The sequence below is a fragment of the Chanodichthys erythropterus genome, chromosome 10 (assembly GCF_024489055.1).
Source record: "Chanodichthys erythropterus isolate Z2021 chromosome 10, ASM2448905v1, whole genome shotgun sequence".
Classification (NCBI taxonomy): domain Eukaryota; kingdom Metazoa; phylum Chordata; class Actinopteri; order Cypriniformes; family Xenocyprididae; genus Chanodichthys; species Chanodichthys erythropterus.
The window spans coordinates 25205294-25225328 of NC_090230.1; the positions used below are offsets into that span (position 1 = coordinate 25205294).

The 20035-nt window shown below is 40.2% G+C and overlaps 1 protein-coding gene across 1 annotated transcript; it reads left to right on the forward strand.

Moving 5' to 3' along the window:
- The first annotated feature begins 8957 nt into the window (after positions 1 to 8957).
- rx1 (retinal homeobox gene 1) lies at positions 8958 to 14224 on the forward strand. The gene is made up of 4 exons (XM_067398854.1): positions 8958 to 9117; positions 9563 to 9934; positions 13101 to 13351; positions 13648 to 14224. The coding sequence occupies exons 2-4, from the start codon at positions 9640 to 9642 to the stop codon at positions 14092 to 14094; spliced, it is 993 nt and encodes a 330-aa protein (XP_067254955.1). The 5' UTR covers positions 8958 to 9117; positions 9563 to 9639; the 3' UTR covers positions 14095 to 14224.
- The last annotated feature ends 5811 nt before the right edge of the window (positions 14225 to 20035 follow it).

Consider the following 20035-nt stretch of genomic DNA (forward strand, 5'->3'; position numbering starts at 1 on the left):
GGCGACGAGGACCAACTTCAGCCGATGGTGCGGAACACACTGAGAACTTATTCGGCCGACGATCAAAAACTGCCAGACGGCCGACCTTAAAGGCTGCAACCTCTAGCATCAGTCACTAGAGCATCTCTTGAGATCAGGGGAGTGAGGTTTTATGCATAGCTCTTACTAGCCTATGACTGTTACACCCCCTCCCCCCAAACCTCACTCCCATCTGGGTCACGGCACCAATGTAGCCCCTCTAGTTCACACCTGCCTGCTCCAAGTGGGATGCGAACCTAGGCCCGTCCACATGGGAGTCGGACACTCTAACAAGGAGGCTAAAGGCTGCAACCTCTAGCTTCAGTCACTAGAGCATCACTTGAGATCAGGGGAGTGAGGTTTACTCGCACAGCTCTTACTACCCTACGTCTGTTACACTCACCCCCCTAAACCTCACTCTAATCCGGGTCACGGCACCAATGTAGCCCCTCTAGTTTGCACCTGCCTGCTCCAAGTGGGATGCGAACCTGGGCCCGTCCACATGGGAGTCGGACACTCTAACAAGGAGGCTAAAGGCTGCAACCTCTAGCTTCAGTCACTAGAGCATCACTTGAGATCAGGGGAGTGAGGTTTACTCGCACAGCTCTTACTAGTTTACGACTGTTACACTCACCCCCCTAAACATCACTCCCATCCGGGTCCCGGCACCAATGTAGCCCCTCTAGTTCACACCTGCCTGCTCCAAGTGGGATGCGAACCTGGGCCCGTCCACATGGGAGTCGGACACTCTAACAAGGAGGCTAAAGGCTGCAACCTCTAGCTTCAGTCACTAGAGCATCACTTGAGATCAGGGGAGTGAGGTTTACTCGCACAGCTCTTACTACCCTACGTCTGTTACACTCACCCCCCTAAACCTCACTCTAATCCGGGTCACGGCACCAATGTAGCCCCTCTAGTTTGCACCTGCCTGCTCCAAGTGGGATGCGAACCTGGGCCCGTCCACATGGGAGTCGGACACTCTAACAAGGAGGCTAAAGGCTGCAACCTCTAGCTTCAGTCACTAGAGCATCACTTGAGATCAGGGGAGTGAGGTTTACTCGCACAGCTCTTACTACCCTACGTCTGTTACACTCACCCCCCTAAACCTCACTCTAATCCGGGGCCGGCACCAATGTAGCCCCTCTAGTTCACACCTGCCTGCTCCAAGTCGGATGCGAACCTGGGCCCGTCTAGTTCGCACCTGCCTACTCCAAGCGGGACGTGAACCCGGGCCCGTCCACATGGGAGTCGGACACTCTAACAAGGAGGCTAAAGGCTGCAAACTCTAGTATCCGTCACTAGATCGCCTCTTGAGATCAGGGGAGTGAGATTTACACGCACAGCTCTTACTAGCTTACGACTGTTACACATGCTTGACTTGGATCACCGAGATTTCGCCAAGAAAACACATTTTGTTGATGCTGGAACAATATTCCTGGCTGAAAACAGTCTTAACATGAACTAACCTAAAATGTCCCTCAAATCTGATTGGTTGATTGGAATGTTGTTCCAGGATCAAAAAAGATGTTGATCCAGGAAACATGTTGTACTTGGTGAAATCACGTTAGCCCTTATTACAAAACCACCTACACAATAACTAATTTAGCAATTTACACTGTTGACGCATCTAACGACACATTATGCAAGACGTAATTGCTGCTAGTAATTGCATTGGTTTCAATCTGCAAAAGGTTAAAGAGTTAAATTGATTAAATTAAACTGGCACACATTTAAAGTCTCTCCCCAACAGGGGTCCTGTCCCACTCATGATCAACATGCATACTATTTAAGGGAACAAAGAGATTCATATTCATGTGAGAATCTGATGGAAACAACAATGGATCCCAGCGTGAGCCTCCATATGGTTGTTTGGTTAATCGCTGTACAGGTGAACTGTACACAGTCATGCATTTATTGGGTTGACAGAGGGGTCTTATGTGCTAATCTACAGATTACTAAAAGATGTCAGGAGAACAGGGACTTGAGGGAGGACATCACTGAGGGATAAACGCATGTCAGTCATCCTGAACAACATGGGTTCATTTGGGGTCTCGGTATGGCTCCTGACATGCCATACGAAATTTTGGTTTGGGGCCAAATTTTGTTTTAAAGGTGCCATCGAACGTTACAAGATGTAATATAAGTCTAAGGTGTCCCCTGAATGTGTCTGCGAAGTTTCAGCTCAAAATACCCCATAGATTTGTTTTAATACATTTTTTCAACTGCCTATTCTGGGGCATCAACTATGCACCGAATCATACTGCGGCCCCTTTAATTCCTCACAAGGAATATGGCTTGTGTAATGTCTTGAATGGCTGGCATATGCAAATATTGGGGGCGTACATATTAATGATCCCGACTGTTACATAACAGTCGGTGTTATGTTGAGATTCGCCTGTTCTTTGGAGGTCTTTTAAACAAATGAGATTTATATAAGAAGGAGGAAACAATGGAGTTTGAGACTCATTGTATGTCATTCCCATGTACTGAACTCTTGTTATTCAACTATGCCGAGGTAAATTCAATTTTAATTCTAGGCTGGGCACCTTTAAATGTGCATTTTTTTCCATCTAGCACATATTAAAAGGACGTTAAAAACATTTTGTTCTGCATTGAGTGGGTCACCTAATGGAGAGCAGATATCTTGAAATCACATAACTAGCCAAAAACCACTCGCTTCATCCTAGTGACCCACGTATCTAGAAATACACTAATCATGGTAATAATTGCTAATAGTGCATTTCCACAGTGATTTCAGTTACCAAAACACTCCAGGCCACTAGGTGTCAGTATAAGTCCAAGGCGACTGGTATATCACTAACTATCTTTAGCATTTTCCTTTAGCATATAGCATTTTCTTTCGCCGATAAGTGTGTAAGTCCAACCTGACTTATATTTTAACTATCATCATTAGCATTTTTCATTAGCATATAACATTTGCTTTCACAGCTAGGTGTCAGTGATATTAACTATCATCATTAGCATTTTTCATTAGCATTTGCTTCTGCCGCTAAGTGTCCATGTAAGTCCAAGGAGACTGTTATATCATTAACTGTGATTAGAATTTTCCGTTATCCATTCCATTTTCCATTTCCATATCGCTATCTGTCCATTAGCATTTGCTTTTGTTACAAGAAACATGTACGACAGCCAAATTTCTGCCTCTCGTCTTTCTCACCTAAAGGATAACAGACATCATTTTCACTAGCCGAAAACCATTCTAATCACGCTAATAATTGCTAATAGTGCATTTCCACAGTGGCTTCAGTTACCAAAACACTCCAGGCCACTAGGTGTCAGTATAAGTCCAAGGTGACAGCTATATCGCTAACTATCATTAACAGCTTTCTTTAGCATATAGCATTTGCTTTCGCCACTAAGTGTCTGTGTAAGTCCCACATGACTGTTGTATCATTAACTGTGATTAGCATTTTCCATTTCCATATCACTATCTACCCATTAGCATTTGCTTTTGTTACACGAAATGTGTACGACATCCAAATTTCTGCCTCTCATCTTTCTCACCTAATGGAGAGCAGACATCTTGATCACGACTAGCCGAAAACCATCCTAGTGTCTCCCATGTCACTAGAAATACACTAGAAATACATAATGCTAACAGTGCATTTCCACAGTGACTTCAGATACTAAAACACTCCAGGCCACTAGGTGTCAGTATAAGTCCAAGATGACCGCTATATCGATAACTATCATTAGCATTTTCCTTTAGCATATAGCATTTGCTTGAGCTGCTAAGTGTCTTAGTCCAAGGTGACTGTTATATCATTAACTGTGATTAGCATTTTCCATTAACATATCACTATCTGTTTATTAGCATTTGTTTTCGTTACACGAAACTTGTATGACAGCCAACTTTCTGCCTCCCTTTCTCACCTAATGGAGAGCAGACTTCTTGATCATGACTAGCTGAAAACCACTCTCTAGGAAAACCATCCTAGTGTTCTCCATGTCACTAGAAAAACACTAATCATGCTAATAATTGTTACTAGTGCATTTCCAGTGGCTTCAGTTACCAAAATCTCCAGGTCACTAGGTGTCAATGGAAGTACAATGCGACTGCTATATCATTAAAGGTGCCATCGAACGTTTTTTTACAAGATGTAATATAAGTCTAAGGTGTCCCCTGAATGTGTCTGCGAAGTTTCAGCTCAAAATACCCCATAGATTTTTTTAATTTAATTTTTTTAACTGCCTATTTAGGGGCATCATTAAATATGCGCCGATTTATGCTGTGTGGCCCCTTTAATTCTCATGTTCTCCACCCACGGAGCTTGCGTTGCCTTAAACAGTGCCTAAACAAAGTTTACACCGCTAATATAACCCTCAAATGGATCTTTACAAAGTGTTCGTCATGCATGCGTCGGATTATGTGAGTATTGTATACCGTTTGATTCTGAATGAGTTTGAGGCTGTGATCCGTGGCTAACGGCTAATGCTACACTGTTGGAGAGATTTATAAAGAATGAAGTTGTGTTTATGCATTATACAGACTGCAAATGTTTAAAAATGAAAATAACGACGGCTCTTGTCTCCGTGAATACAGTAATAAACGATGGTAACTATAACCACATTTAACAGTACATTAGCAACACATTAACAAAACAATTTACAAATATCACTAAAAATATCATGATATCATGGATCATGTCATGTCAGTTATTATTGCTCCATCTGCCATTTTTCGCTGTTGTTCTTGCTTACTTACCTAGTCTGATGATTCACCTGTGCTGCTCCAGACGTTAATGCCTGCCCTTGTCGAATACCTTTTATAATGTTGGGAACATGGGCTGGCATATGCAAATATTGGGGGCGTACACCCCGAATGTTACGTAACAGTCGGTGTTATGTTGAGATTTGCCTCTCATCTTTCCCACCAAATGGAGAGCAGACATCTTGAGATCAAATGACTAGTCGAAAACCACTCCCTTTCTGACTCCGGTGTCACTAGAAGTACACTAATAGTTGCTAATAGTGCAATTTGGCTATGGCATCAATAACCAAAAAAAAAAACTCTAGGCCGTTAGGTGTTAATGTGAGTCCAAGGCAAATGCTATATCACTAACAGTCCATTAGCATTCACATTCATCTCACTGAATATCATTTATGGGTCAGGTTTGTTCATCTAATGCCCATTAAATAAAAAAGTTTTGTGGATTTAGTCCATTTGTGATAGCTAGCCTAGATGTTAGCATCTATAGCTAGTGTGCTCATCAAAGCCGGCAAAATGTAACAAATCAAATTTAAAATCTCAGGGAGTCCTGCTGTTTGCCTGGGCACACAAATGTTTGGTTTAATAAAGTACAATCCTAAAAATTAGCAATAGCAAGTCATGCTAAAGGCTGGGATAAACCAAAGGTCATTATATAATTAAAAACAACCCAAAAACTGCTCGTCAAGCAAATTCATGAGATCTTATTTTGGAAATATCTCTAGGATTCACCAAATCCATTTCATTCATAATTATCATGAGGTAGTTGTCCTGGTGATGAGCTGAATTGCGTGCAATGCTTTCTTTACACAAAATGTTGTGTACAACTTTCTGCCTCTCGTCTTTCTCCTTGCTTCCCCCTGGTGAGCTGACACAGCTCCTCTGCGTTAGCTGCTTTGTGTCTAATAGGATCAGAGGGCTTTACGTTGTCATCTGATAAACCTAATCCTCTTGATAGCTGCGCTGCACCTTCTGAGCCAATTTGTACTCAATTAGCGTAATGAGGAAACAAGCGCGGAGCTTCAGGAACTACATCAGCTTGATCGAATAATTGCACTGTCTCTTGCCCAATCCCATCAAACATCAAACCGAGAACTCGAATTGATGACTCTATGACCAGACTGGTAGTGTGGATCAGTGGTTCTCAACTGGTTTTGCTTGAACACTCCACCACAATTGTTTATTACAAAATTGAATTCTGACATATTTATTCTCTTGGCCCATTGGGGTTGGTCCATGTTGGTCAACCTGTCCATGTTTACTAGTTTCTACAAAGTAAAACTGAATTGCTCTAAAATACTTGAGAGTTTGATTGGACACATTGCCTCTGATGTCAAAATATATATCAGACGATAAATGGCAATAAGTAGCAGGATCGGAGGATGTATGGATGGACATACCCATTCCTTTCTAGGAACTCCGGGATCAACAGGGATCACGTGCACGTGAGCAGCAGCTGTTTGGTCTCTACGGGCAAACTCCAAGCTTTCCAGGTACTTCCTATCTCAGACCTTTCTCTAGCTCTGATCACTAAATTGTCTTTTGAGGATTGAGTCTTGTTTACGAGACTTAGACATTTATCTGGCAACATGTACGCAAACATATGGTTAAAGTCAATCTTAGCTTGAGGCCTTTCATTCGTCTTTTCACAACATTTGGTCGAGCTGAGTTTTTATGCATTTCAGTGAGATCTGTGAGGTATTCACAGTCCATTCACCAAAATTCAGACTGTTTCTTTACTATTTATGGCTCATGCCAGTTCTGCACAGTATGAGATTCATGAGAAACAAATGCAGTGATTGAGTTTCTTCAAAGTATCTTAAAGAGTTAGTTCTGTCATTTATTACTCACCCTCATGTCGTTCCACACCTGTAAGGCCTTCGTTAATCTTCAGAACACAAATTAAGAATGTTTTGTTGAAATCCGATGGCTCAGTGAGGCCTACAATAGCCAGCAATGACATTTCCTCTCTCAAGATCCATTAATGTACTAAAAACATATTTAAATCAGTTCATGTGAGTACAGTGGTTCAATATAAATATTATAAAGCGACGAGAATATTTTTGGTGCGCCAAAAAAAACAAAAAAACACACTTATACAGTGATGGCCGATTTCAAAACACTGCTTCGGGAGCGTTATGAATCAGCGTGTCGAATCCGCAGTTCAGAGCGTCAATGTCACATGATTTCAGCATTTTGGCGGGATTGACGTGTGATCCGAATCATAATTCGATACACTCAATCATAATGTGTTTTGAAATTGACCATCAATAAATAAAGGCCTGTACACACTGGGAAGAATATCGTGCGCGATTATCGCCAACGTTTAACGCCTCATGACTAAACAAAGAGCGCCAATGTGAGTGTGCACACAGACGCGAAAAACGAGAGGCGTAAAAGCGTAATTTTTTTAAAAATGCCTCGGGTTAGTTTTTTTGGTTTGACGCACAGCGTTAAAAACTGGCCGACCAATGAGATTGTCGCTTTTGTTCATGTGCCTGGAGCTGCTGAAGTTACAGTAAAACACAACTTGGTGGTGCTCAAGCACAAAACGGTCTTGACGAGCACACAATGATACCAAGACGACGAAGAAAAAGTAAGTAGACGAGGAAGACCTCTACAAACTATTACTGTGTCTCAAACACTCCCTAGCTTCCTAGGTTGTGTATCGTGTATCATGCTTATTTGCACTACCGTTCACTTGCACTACTGTAATTGTGACTTATTTGCACTACCGTTTCTGACCATCTCTCTCATATGTCATATATGCACGTTCACTCTGCGCATTGCCAGAGAAAATCGCTTGGGTATGAACACAAAAAACGTCTCGAAAATGCTGGCGATAAACGTGTGCGATATTCGTCCCGGTGTGTACAGGCCTTAAGTCATTATTTTGTTTTTTTTGGCACACCAAAAATATTCTCGTCGCTTTATAATATTAATATTGAACCACTGTACTCACATGAACTGATTTAAATATGTTTTTAATACCTTTATGGATCTTGAGAGAGGAAATGTCATTGCTCCCTATGAAGGCCTCACTGAGCCATCGGATTTCAACAAAAATATCTTAATTTGTGTTCCGAAGATGAACAAAGGTCTTACAGGTGTGGAACGACATGAGGGTGAGTAATAAATGACATAATTTTTATTTTTGGGTGAACTAACCCTTTAAGACTTCATTGAGGTCAGAGCAAATCTTCAGTCTTCAGCCTCATTGGAGGTGTTGCTGATCAACCTCAATTAGTCAGTCAAGGATTTGGACTTCTTCCAATTATTAAGTCCAACATACAAAATGAGATTTTAAAGACTAGTGTCTAAAAAACATAGAAGCTTAATTTCTATTAAATATACAGTAGAAACACTGATCTGACCATATTAAACTTTATATGGTCAGATCAGTGTTTCTACTCTATATTTAATTGAAATTATTGCTTGGGCTACATTTGATGCAAAAATATGGTTGTGTAAATATTCCAAAATAGCATAGTGTTGTGTCAGAATTTAAGCAAAAATATATTTTTCATGGCTTAATTTGAACCTGAGCAAGTCCGAGGTCATTTCTCTAAGCACTGATCACTCATGAGTTTGCCTGAGTTAACTCTTTAATGAGTTGTTAAAAGAGTCTCATTTACTTTAATTACTTGGCTAATTATTCCTGACGCTAGTATTGAGTATTTATTGTAATACCTGCTTTGAAACGTGCAGTTTACACAACGATCCAACATGCAATCTATGTCTGATGTAATAACCTAAATATAATATTTTGTACATTTTATAATAATTTAAATTGTATTAGTATTTGATACTATAATACAACAATATTTAATAATAATAATATTTTTATTAAAAGAAAATGAATAATATATATTTATATGATAGTCAATAAAAGCGTTCTAGTGAACAATCAAATCAATACTACAGGCCTCAGATAAAACTTTCAGTGCATCCTTTTGTCTCTAAAACAATTGAATTTTGTAAGAGGAAGGAGAAACGGCTTCATTAGTGTCGCCCTCCTCCTGTGGGGTGAATTCAAGCTCCATTTAGAGCAATTACTTGAGCAGAAACCGTCTGTCAATCATTCTTAAGGGGGAAGAGTCCCAATTAATGAGCTCCTGTAATCCCTTGCTATTATTTCCCTTCTGAAGAGACACCCACACACACCAGCTCTCTGTCCAGTGGAATCCACTGGAGAACTTCTGTGCATTCGTATGATTTCATGTTTAAAGTGAGAGCGATCGAGGGCGGTTGGGACGTACAGTAGCAGACGGAGGCGTGCTCATCTCCCGCATGTGACCCGCTGTAGGGAGGAACAGGTGGATGCTGGTCAGACCGGAGACGGAGAGCGCAGGGAGCATCTCGTGTCAGAGGTATGTCCCGTACTGCGGTCACTGGGGAAACTTTCTTTCAAAACAATGTCTAGAAATTTTTGACTTGAATTATATGACATTCTTGGGTTTTGATAATAGAATATATAACGTTTTTATATGCTGTTCTATACTTTTAAAGATATAAGCTTTACCCTCATAAATATTTAAGAAATATAATTGTATAATACATTTACTAAATAAATATTTAATTTGAATGAAAAATATAAATTTTATCAATATATTATAAACAAATATAAAGGTTATGTTAAAAAAGTATGTCATATGCCATTCTGTGAATGCAGATACTAATGTATGTGTTGTTGTATGCTTTGAGATATAGATATGCATCAGAATACACTAATAAACAAATATTAATGAAGAAACTGACCTGAAATGCCTTTAGTGCACTTGTTGATTTTAGTCTCTTTTTGATGTGTCCAACAAGGTAAAACCTGTCCGTATTGGATTCCTCCATAAGATCAAGTGCTTTTATCAGTTGGACGGTTTCATCCCAGCATTCGAATGCATTTGTCACTGGACACCATGAACATGGTGGATGACAGCTGTCTTTCGCCCAGTAACTTCCACGACATGGTCAAAGCAGGGGGTGCGGTCGTAGGCACCCGTGTCCACAGCATAGATGTTATCCTGGGCTTTAACAAGGACCAGGATCCTTTGCTCAACCCTGGAGGCAATGCTATAGCACACAAAGTTGGAGGGGATTGTCTTGGAGATCCAGGGAAGCAGGACCAGCGGGCACATCCTTACGGACACCTGCCAACCCTCAGAGACAGCTCGGAGCAACCTGTGTTTCACGGTGAGTCCTTCATGGATAAATCAGAATCGGAAAGTGTGTTATTGCCAAGTATGTTTACACATACGAGAATTTTGTCTTGGTGTCGGAAGCTTCCACAGTACGGACAGAATGGCATCGACAAGATAGAAAAAAAGAATAAAACAGTAAGTGAATAAAACAGACGATATATGTACAGATATGTTATATACAAATGCAGCAGAATGTAAATAAGGTGTACTAAGTAAACATGAGTATAAGTAGCATTGTTCAGCTGTTTATGAGGTAGATGCCCTGAGGAAAGAAACTTTTCTTGTGCCTGGTCGTTCTTGTGTTTAGTGCTCTGTAGTGCCGACCAGACGGCAAACGTTCAAAGAGAATGTGGCCTGGATGTGAGGGGTCCAGAATGATTTTGCCAGCTCCTTTACTCACTCTGGATGAGTACAGTTCTTGGAGAGTGGGGAGGGTTGTACCAGTGATTCTCTCAGTAGTCCAGGCTGGCATCAGCTGTAGTCTTCTAAGTTCTGACTGGTAGCTGAGCCGAACCAGACCAGTTATAGAAGTGCAGAGCACAAACTCAATGACTGCAGAGTAGAACTGTGTCAGCATCTCCTGTGGCAGGTTAAACTTCCTCAACTGCCGAAGGAAGTACAGGCTCTGCTGGGCCTTTTTGACAAGGAATGAGTGTTTATTGCATCATAAATGGTGTTTGTTGCATCCTACATCAAGTGCAATTACTCCCTAACTCTCTTCATGTGATGGTTAGTACATTAAGACACAATGTTACTAAACCCAGAGACTGACACAAACCAAGTTCTTATGTTGAGCCTTCCTGTTGATGTCTAGATGCATTTTGTTACCATGCCATCCATAGTTTCCATTAATGCTATGTATTGTAGAAAGATGGAGACACTATAGACTGATAGACACCCTGAAGGATATGCTTTTGGCTTAAAAGTTGTTATTTCATAGTGCAGGAGAAATAAAGGTAAAAGATTGCTTGGCATGTGATGTGATTGTAGCTCAGATAATTTGGTCTTGGAAGAATCTTATGAGATTGAGATCTCCTTTAATCACTGATTGCTTAACGAGAAGCAGTTGTCCATTTGTCGTGCATTCAGTCTCATTGATTTTTAGGAGAAACACTTGCAATATTAAAGAGATCTTGTTTTTTATGGGTCATTTATGTCTGTGGTAAAATACCAGACTGAATTGAGTCCAAAAATGACAGAGCCATCATATTTTCACTTTGCAAGGCCCTGAAAATCATTTGACAAGGGGGCTCATCACTGGTTCTCATCCCCTTGTGGAATTCCCATAATCTTCTTCTATCTTAAACAAGATTGCACAACTGTGCATGCAGACATAATCATTTTTCCATTCTGTGCCATTTTTTTTCCTGTTGGGCTCATAATCCATCATGCTTTTTAGTCCTGTGATGAGAAAATATCTCACATGACTTAGAGTTGACTTGTCTGTTATTGTGACTCAGAAAGGACACGATTCTTTTGAATAGTTTGAGCCCTTGAGATTGATTGTCCTCATTTGGCACGAGTTGCCAGCAAGTCTGAGTGTTTTTATGGGGCTGTCTTGAATCTGACAGGCAGTGTGGTGATCCTTGAACCAGGATTGACCCAACTACCATTGTGTGAGTTCAGTCTATTGCCTGTTAATGATGCTAGCTCCACTAACCCAGAACGCTTGTTCTTGCCTGATAATTAAACCCTGTCCTTCTAATGTTGTCAAAGTGAGTTGTGTTTTTATGCTTTGTTTCCATGTAATCAATGTTTAAGGAGTGTTAAACACTCTAGCTGACCTAAATTGAGATATTGTGCATTCTATGTCCACTACAGGGAAGTGTATTCAGGCAGTCCGAAAGACTACATTCATTAGCATGCACTTTTCCCAAAGTGTGAATTTACTGTGCACTGATTGCAAGGACAGTCACCCTGGGAAGCTTAAACCTGCGGTTAAGTGTCCTCCTCAAGGACACAATGATGAGAGAGGGTCTCTTCACTGTCCAGTTCATTGGTTGATCTTATCTGGGATTAAACCTGTAGCATTTGAGAACTGAGACCTCTATCTGTCATGCATTTCTAAAAAAAACCCACTTCCATAATTGTTTTTTTAATATTTTGGCCAATTTAATTTCTGCTTGCATCTGAGTGTAGTGTTATGTATCATTGTTTAACATCCATTTCCAGATTTCTCCAGAGTTTTAGCACTGAACATGATTCCATCTTGGGGCACATCTGTAACTAATTCTGCCTTTACGTGCTCTCGGAAGTATTGTAAATACGAGATGCCTTGGTAAAAATTGCACATGAATGCCCACCCATTTCGAAACTTGGACGCGATGAGCTTGTAAACATGACTTCAGAAGTAGGAATTATCACATTTCCAATAGCATGTGAATGCAGCATTAAATATTGCTAGCATTAGGCACTACTAGTTGAGCTACCTGATTCCATCGCCAATGTAATGTTCTCAGCTTACACTATTTGGCTTGCATGTACACAACAACACTGCAGCTATTGCTAATGTTCACTTGTTTAGTCAGCATGTGTTCTGACAGCACCAACTTAGAGAGTATATCAACAACATCTTGTGAGGTGGTGCCTGATTCACCTGCCATGATGATCAGATTTTTACTGGAATTAAGTGAATTAGCTTTCCAACTGCCAATATGCCTCTCCAGTTCACCAAGATAAAGCTTTTCCTAGAAACGTGACCTTATTCTGAGGACATGGGGTAGAATCAAACGAAGCCCTTAGGTAGATTAGGGCCTGGTCTATGGGGAAACTATCAGGGGAATTAACAGGCTACATCTGTTCTTCTTGGATTACAGGATGGGAAACACTCAGTGAAAGCCATGCCAACCATCGGTGACAATAAAACTGCTCTAGTCTGCGTATTACAAGAGCTTTTGGCCAGGAGTATTATGGGATTAGGATCTCAGTTTTGGAAATACCATATTAGTAATGAATTTACATGTAGTCACCATCCATAAATAACTGAGATCATATTAGTCATCTTGTCACTTCTTAATTTTATTGCAATGAGAAATTGCTCCAGTGGGAAAGTTTCTTGCCATAAGTTTGTAGTGCAATTCTGTCGGAACATCATGTGAAAGTCTGTCTAACATGGACTGTCAAGTCATGTCTTTTGTTCTTGTCACCTGTGGCTTTAGATGCTGATATATTCTCCAACAAGTGTGATGGAGAGTTGAGTGACCTGCGGAAGTCCATCGAGAGCGACAGCAAGTCTCCAGACTCTGCTGACGGGGAGCAGCCCAAGAAAAAGCACAGGCGCAACCGCACCACTTTCACTACCTACCAGCTCCACGAGCTTGAGCGAGCCTTCGAGAAGTCCCACTACCCTGATGTTTACAGTCGAGAGGAGCTAGCCATGAAAGTCAACCTTCCTGAAGTTCGAGTTCAGGTGTGTTTGAATCATTTTGTGAAATTAAAAGGATCCGTTTTAGAGGAGACTATACGGTGTCTCTAGTATAAGTTGGTGTTTTGGAAACTGATATTGACCATCATGGTCAAGCAGCTTCATTTGAAAGACCAAGCTGCAAAACAACATTAACCATCATTCATGCGGTTCTCAGCTGGTCTGTTTAGTAGTGTTTCTAAACATGATTGATGGCATAAATAAAACAACCAAAGTTCGATTTTGGTTGGCATTGGACTGCCATAACAGATTGATTATTTGAAGTCTATGTGTTTGTCCAGGTTTGGTTCCAGAATCGCAGAGCCAAATGGAGGCGACAGGAGAAAATAGATGCCAGCACCATGAAGCTCCATGACTCCCCCATGCTCTCCTTCAACCGACCGCCCATGCACCCCACCATGGGGCCCATGAACAACTCACTGCCCCTTGACCCTTGGCTGACATCCCCTCTATCCAGTGCCACTACAGTACAGAGCATCCCAGGGTTCATGGGTCCTACACAAGGATTGCAAGCAGGCTATCCAAGTCATGGTTTCCTTAGCCCACCCCAAACCTTGGCCCAAAGCATGCAGCCCATGGCACCACCTCCATACCAATGCCCTCCTCACTTCACCGACAAATACCCTCTGGAGGACGTAGATCAGCGCAGTTCAAGCATCGCCGCTCTGAGGATGAAAGCTAAGGAACACATCCAGTCCATGGACAAAACCTGGCAAACCATGTGCTAAGACAGGGTACATCTCTCTTTGACTGTGGGCTTTCATGTTTCTTGGTTACTAATTGGTACTGAAGGCTAATCAAGAACCATGTCTCTTGTATTGGATGGTTATCTTGTTCTCCAGTTCAGAAAATGTTGGGGAACCCAAATGGCGCTAACTGAATGGTGTGCCATTTATTTATTTTTTGCAACTGGATGTAAAAAAAAAAAAAAAAAAAAAAAGCTTCCAAGAAAACCAGCAACTGTTGAATCTGAGTGACGATTTTGCTTAGCAATTCTGTTCCATATATGTATTTGTAAGGCACACGTTGGTATGTTGTTTAACTTTCCTAACAAGTTTAATTGGTTTTGAAATGGTTTCTAGAACCAGAGTTACTGAAATGTGAATATGAGACATGACCTCTGTCTACAAATTCACACTTCCTCCTTAAGGACTGGTCCAGATGTTTTGGGTTGACATAGAAGATAAATATGGTCAGTGGTCGGAAAAGATCTCTTATACAGGCAGCTGATTTAATTTAGCGCAATCCCTCAGTCTAATCAGAAAGGCAGGGACAGGGGACAGAACTTATTGGTTTGGGGGAGACATTTGAATGCCTCAGTGTTCATTAGAGGCAAAAGCATATTGGCAGACCCATCTTCTGTATGTGCAGATGAGCAGAAGGGGAAACTATCTGCCGTCACCCCACCAAAACTCCCCCTTTGTTTGGGCCAGCTGATCCAAGTCTGATCTTTGTTTTCACTTTTTTAGAAGGAATGACAGTCAGACACTATCACTCTAAGACACCAATCAAAATTATTTTTAGATAAAACACCATCAATGTGCTTTAAGGGTCATTACTAAGAGAGTAATTTGCCATCAAAACAGACCTGGCTTCAAAGGGCCACAATTTTGATGTCATGTCCTCCAAACACGCAAGTGGAATTCGCTTTTTAAAGGAAACTCACTCAGTTCATGTTGCCAGAGTTTTTGTAGCAATACATTTTGTAGTTGTGTTTGACTAATAAAGTTCTGCATAACTAGATATTGACTCCTGTGAGGAAGAGTCTTAAACTTTTGGGATGATTGAATTATTCAATTGAACAAAGTATGCTTACTACTAATAAAAATGTTTTAAGTTTAGTTGTGTAGAGATATTGAAGAGTTTATAGATATTATAATATATACAGTTGATTAAACTGTATAATTCAGTTGTTTTTTGTTGTTTCTAACAGTTCTGTTGTGGGGCAATCTATGATGTTTTGGTAACTTGCACAGTTTGAACAATCGAAAAGCCAAAGTTAGACAGCGATATGACAATCATGGGTAGTTAATATGAGTGTGGGGGTGTGTATGATGTTATATATAATGTTTCATTGTTTTCACAATTACTTTTTGAACAGAGCAATGAATGTTCACAAATGTTCTTCAGAATAAACAAATCTAGTTTCTCAGAGCTTTGCTGTTGACTCATCCATTCTTAGAAGGGTTGTTTAGAAGTCCATGTGGTTGAACTATAGGAAAGACTGTCTATTTCATTGCCCCCTCCTGTCTCTGTTTCTCCTGACCGGTGGCGCCAAGCCAGCCTGTTAGGAAGATGAGGTTCCAGTCAATCAGCCTGGCCCGGGAGGGGGTATTGGCCCCAGGGTCCGTCGTTCCCTAATTGCCTCCTGACGCTGCTGTACAGGCACATGTTCAGAGTGCCTGGTGCTCGGCTGTATTCATGATGTGTAAGCAATGTTCTTGGACAGATGGGACACTACAGGGGCCATCTGGGGCCCCAAAAAAACATGTGCTGGGAAAAGAGCAAAAGTGGTGTAAACATGTGTTCTTATCTGTTGTGCAGTTCAGTTTCACATGATGTTTACCACAGTCCAGAATGGGTGGACTTCACATTCTTCAGTCCAGATTTTAAATTTGTACACTAGTAACTGCTTAGCAACACTTAAAGCATTCTGAACACTTGCATAGCAATGTCATGATATAGTGTTTTACATGTGAAAGCACTACTTTAATGTACTACTAATGTTAAAATCTAGTTTCAGTGAAAAAACATTAAACAGACGCCATTAATTTTTGTGGGAATATACACTCCTTACCATCTGTTCTAAATTCTATCCACAGTACAAAAAATAAAAATAAAAAAAATAACTGTGGCTGAACTTTATGGTGATCAAGGTAGGAAGTATTAGCGATTGAGCGGATGGGAACGGAGGGTGGGAAGGCTGCTCATCAAGGTTAATGATGGAGAAAATCCCCCAATTAGAGCTTTTTCCCGCAGGCCAGGATGAGTTCAGCGCGAGGATTAGTGCCCAGGCCGAGACCGAACAGCCACTGACCGCTGCACATCTTGGCACACGGGTGGCTGGGTTGAGGGTAGGCATGCGTTCGGCTGGACTGGCACAAAGAAATCATGGGAAAGCAGCAGTTCATCCACTGCGAAAAGCTTTGTTCACCAGGCTGAGGGAAATGTACTGTTTTTCCACGCTCATGCTTTGAATTTGGGTCAGTCTGTTGTGTTTAAGGTCCATTTTATAATCTCACGTTTGGTTCACATGTTTGAAAGATTATTCTGGTAGGTTAGCCCGGTTCACCAGCAAGGCTTAAAGGGTAAGTTCACCCAAAAATTAAAATTATCCCATAATTTACTCACCCTCAAGCCATCCTAGTTGTATATATACCATCTTCTTTCAGACAATCGAAGATATATTTAAAAATATCCTTGCTCCTCGAAGCTTTATAATGGTTGTGAATGGGGGCCACATTTTGAAGCAAAAATTAAATGCATCCCTCCATAATCAAAGTAGTCTATATGGCTCCAGTGGGTTAATAAATGCCTTCCATAATTACTTTTATTATGGATGGATGCATTTTTTTGGCTTCAAAATGTTCCGAATGCCACAACTATTATAAAGCTTTAAGGATATTCTAGACTGTAAAGCTTTCAAGGATATATTTAAATATATCTCTGATTGTGTTTGTCTGAAAGAAGATGGTCATATACACGATGGCCTGAGGGTGAGTAGATCATGGGATAATTTTCACTTTTGGGTGAACTAACCCTTTAAGCCTAGTCTGAGACTAAAATGCATATTGTAGCCATTTTAACTGAAAGCAACTTGCACTGACCTATCTTAAAATATGTCACTGTCATTGTTTTGTCTCAAAATGCACACTGGTAATGTTTTTTTTTTATAAGGAAATGTATAAAAGCTACTTAAATGTCTTAATTAAACTATGGCCTAACCTGGCTTCTTAATCTAAGCACTGTCTGTGAAACAAGACCTTTATGTTTTATGTACATTTTAAAAGGTACACAATGTAACTTTTGGCCCTCTAGTGGTTTACAAAAAACTGCATGCATTTCGCGGAAGAACGTTGCTTTGATTTAATTAATATTTAACTCCGTTAGAGAGCTACATATGAAAATGTATCAATTCGATAAATTACCTTACACACCTGTTAAATAATAAAAACGGCATCATCTTTTTCAACATTTCAGTTACCTCAGTACTCGCCATCACCAAAAAAAAAACAAGCCAATGTTGATTCTTGTTTTATTACAGCTCTGTTGCGTTCTTTTTGCTGGCAAACTCTCTTCTGTTCATCGTTTGTTTAAAATGGGCGTTTCCCAGGAGGTTGGAAATTTAGCTGATGCAAGTCAACCTTTCTTGCTCATTGTGACAACTAACCTCTACCCCTCCCACACCACACATGCATCAAAGTAGCTGGTGCAACTTTTCTTTATTTACGGATATGACAAGACATGCACGGACAAGTGACGTATGTATGCAATTTCCCACAAAACCATTCCAACAAGTCTAAAATATAAAGACATATTATAGGCTAAACAATTTTGAAGAAAAAAGTTACATAGTGCACCTTTAAATGTTTGTTTATCCAAGTGAATCTTAAAACCTAGCAGATGATGTTATCCAGTACTGGAACATTTAAAACTGCTAAAAATGCCGCCTCATATATGAACTGACTAGAAAAACATTTTTAGTCACTCATCTGGTAGCAAGATGCATAAACCAAAGGTCAATTCATGACCTCAGCTAATAAGATGATTTCCTCTGAGCGATGCACGGTCTTCTCATTTGCACTGCATGTGATATTTACCATCTAACCTATAAGACTGATTTAGTTTGAATATGGACATTAAAAACATGAACATAATGCACTGTGATTAGAGATGGACAATAAAACGGACACAATATCAGTATATTCTAAACTAAAATTAAGAAGAGTTAACCATATCTTATAATGTAGACATTTTGTATTAAAAATTTATTTGCTATTTTTTATCTATTTGCTACAATTGGGCATTATTATTATATCAAAAATCTCAGTACTGTAATATGAAAAGGTGATATATTATTAAATGGTAATATTAAAATGACAAAATTTGTCACCATGTCACCAAAAGTCATTCAGTTTAACCAAAATTTCGGTTTTACCGAATGACAATATTTTCAAACCATGCTAACAGGCTATGCTATGGCTATCGAGTGAGAACGAGAGGGAAAATCCTGACGCTCTGAATCACAGGACCCCCCCTACAGAAATACTGTATTCATTAAGAACAATTAAGTCTCTAACGACTAAATTAATTGCATAATCTATTATTTTGCTCCCTCGACACAGCGAAGGCTGAAGTTAACAGGCTGATGGAGATGACGCGTTCCTCGAAGGGGATAATACGGGAAGCGAGCGGAATTAATTGGGTTTGATTAAGAGAGGTTTACAATGGGACGCGGCTCTTTTCGCATGACATAATTAGAGGTCATGGAGAATGGGTGGGAGGTGGTGGGGTGGATTTGAGAGCTGGCGCCAGTGTTCTTCTCATCAGTGGATGTGAAAAGGGTTTTTTGTCATCCTTTGTAAACACGTGGAGTGCTGATGATTAGTAGGACAGATGGAAATGAATCATTTAGCGACATAATAACCTATATGGGTGATTCTTCAATTAGGGCACTTTTTTCTGTCCCCTAAAGGTGTTAAATTATATACAATAGCTATAAAACTTCTACTGAATCTTGTGTTGAAATGTTAAATTTGCAAGGATAAAATATTTCGAACTGTGAAGAAAGGTTGAACTGTATGTTTTGTAAATGTCAGATTGGGGCAAGCTGTCACATGTGCTTTATATGTGGCAATATAATTGATTAATTTTAATAAAATTCCTTTTAGTAAAATTAATTTGAATGTTTTTAAGTAAAGCTGCAGTATGTAAGATTTCTGTCCGCTAGAGGCCTATTCAAAACAAAGGCATAGCTTGATGACGGAAAGTTTGAGCGTGGAATCTTGGGACGTGTTGTTTTCACTTCACAGCCGGTGCAAAAGAATAGGGATAGGACTCTGGAAGAAATCATGTTCATGGATGAGATTATCAACGTTACTGTAGTATGAAGCAGAGCAGGAACGAGTGTTGTGGAGCAGAACGAGGAGCTGGAGCGATTGTGCAACACACGCCTCACGAGCAGCGGGACTTTTATTATGACACAGTCGCCGGCTCCCACTTTTCCGGTCATGAGTATGAGGTAACAAAGCTCTGTTTATCATATTAGATACTTTTGAGTGTGTTGAAAATGATGTTATAACGTTACTCTGTGCGTTCACTCGGCAGCTGCTGTGAGACACTGTTACACACTGCAGTAAGATAGATCGATTTTACAAAATCAGATTAAATGCTGGATGTCTTGTGTTGATAAATGGCATGCAATTCATTTTAAAATGTATTGTATGATGGAGAAAATGCTGTATTACTGTTACTAAAAATAAAGCTGCATCTGATTATGCTATGTTAGCTACTTCACAAAACAGTGTTTTCTCTGAGGTGTGGTAAAGCATGGTACTCGCAAAAAATCAAGAAATTTGTTTTAACAATAAGACCAAAAATGTTGAGCTATATAACAACAATTAGTTTTCTGTCTATAAATATATCAAAACAGTTGTTCCCTTGTCTATT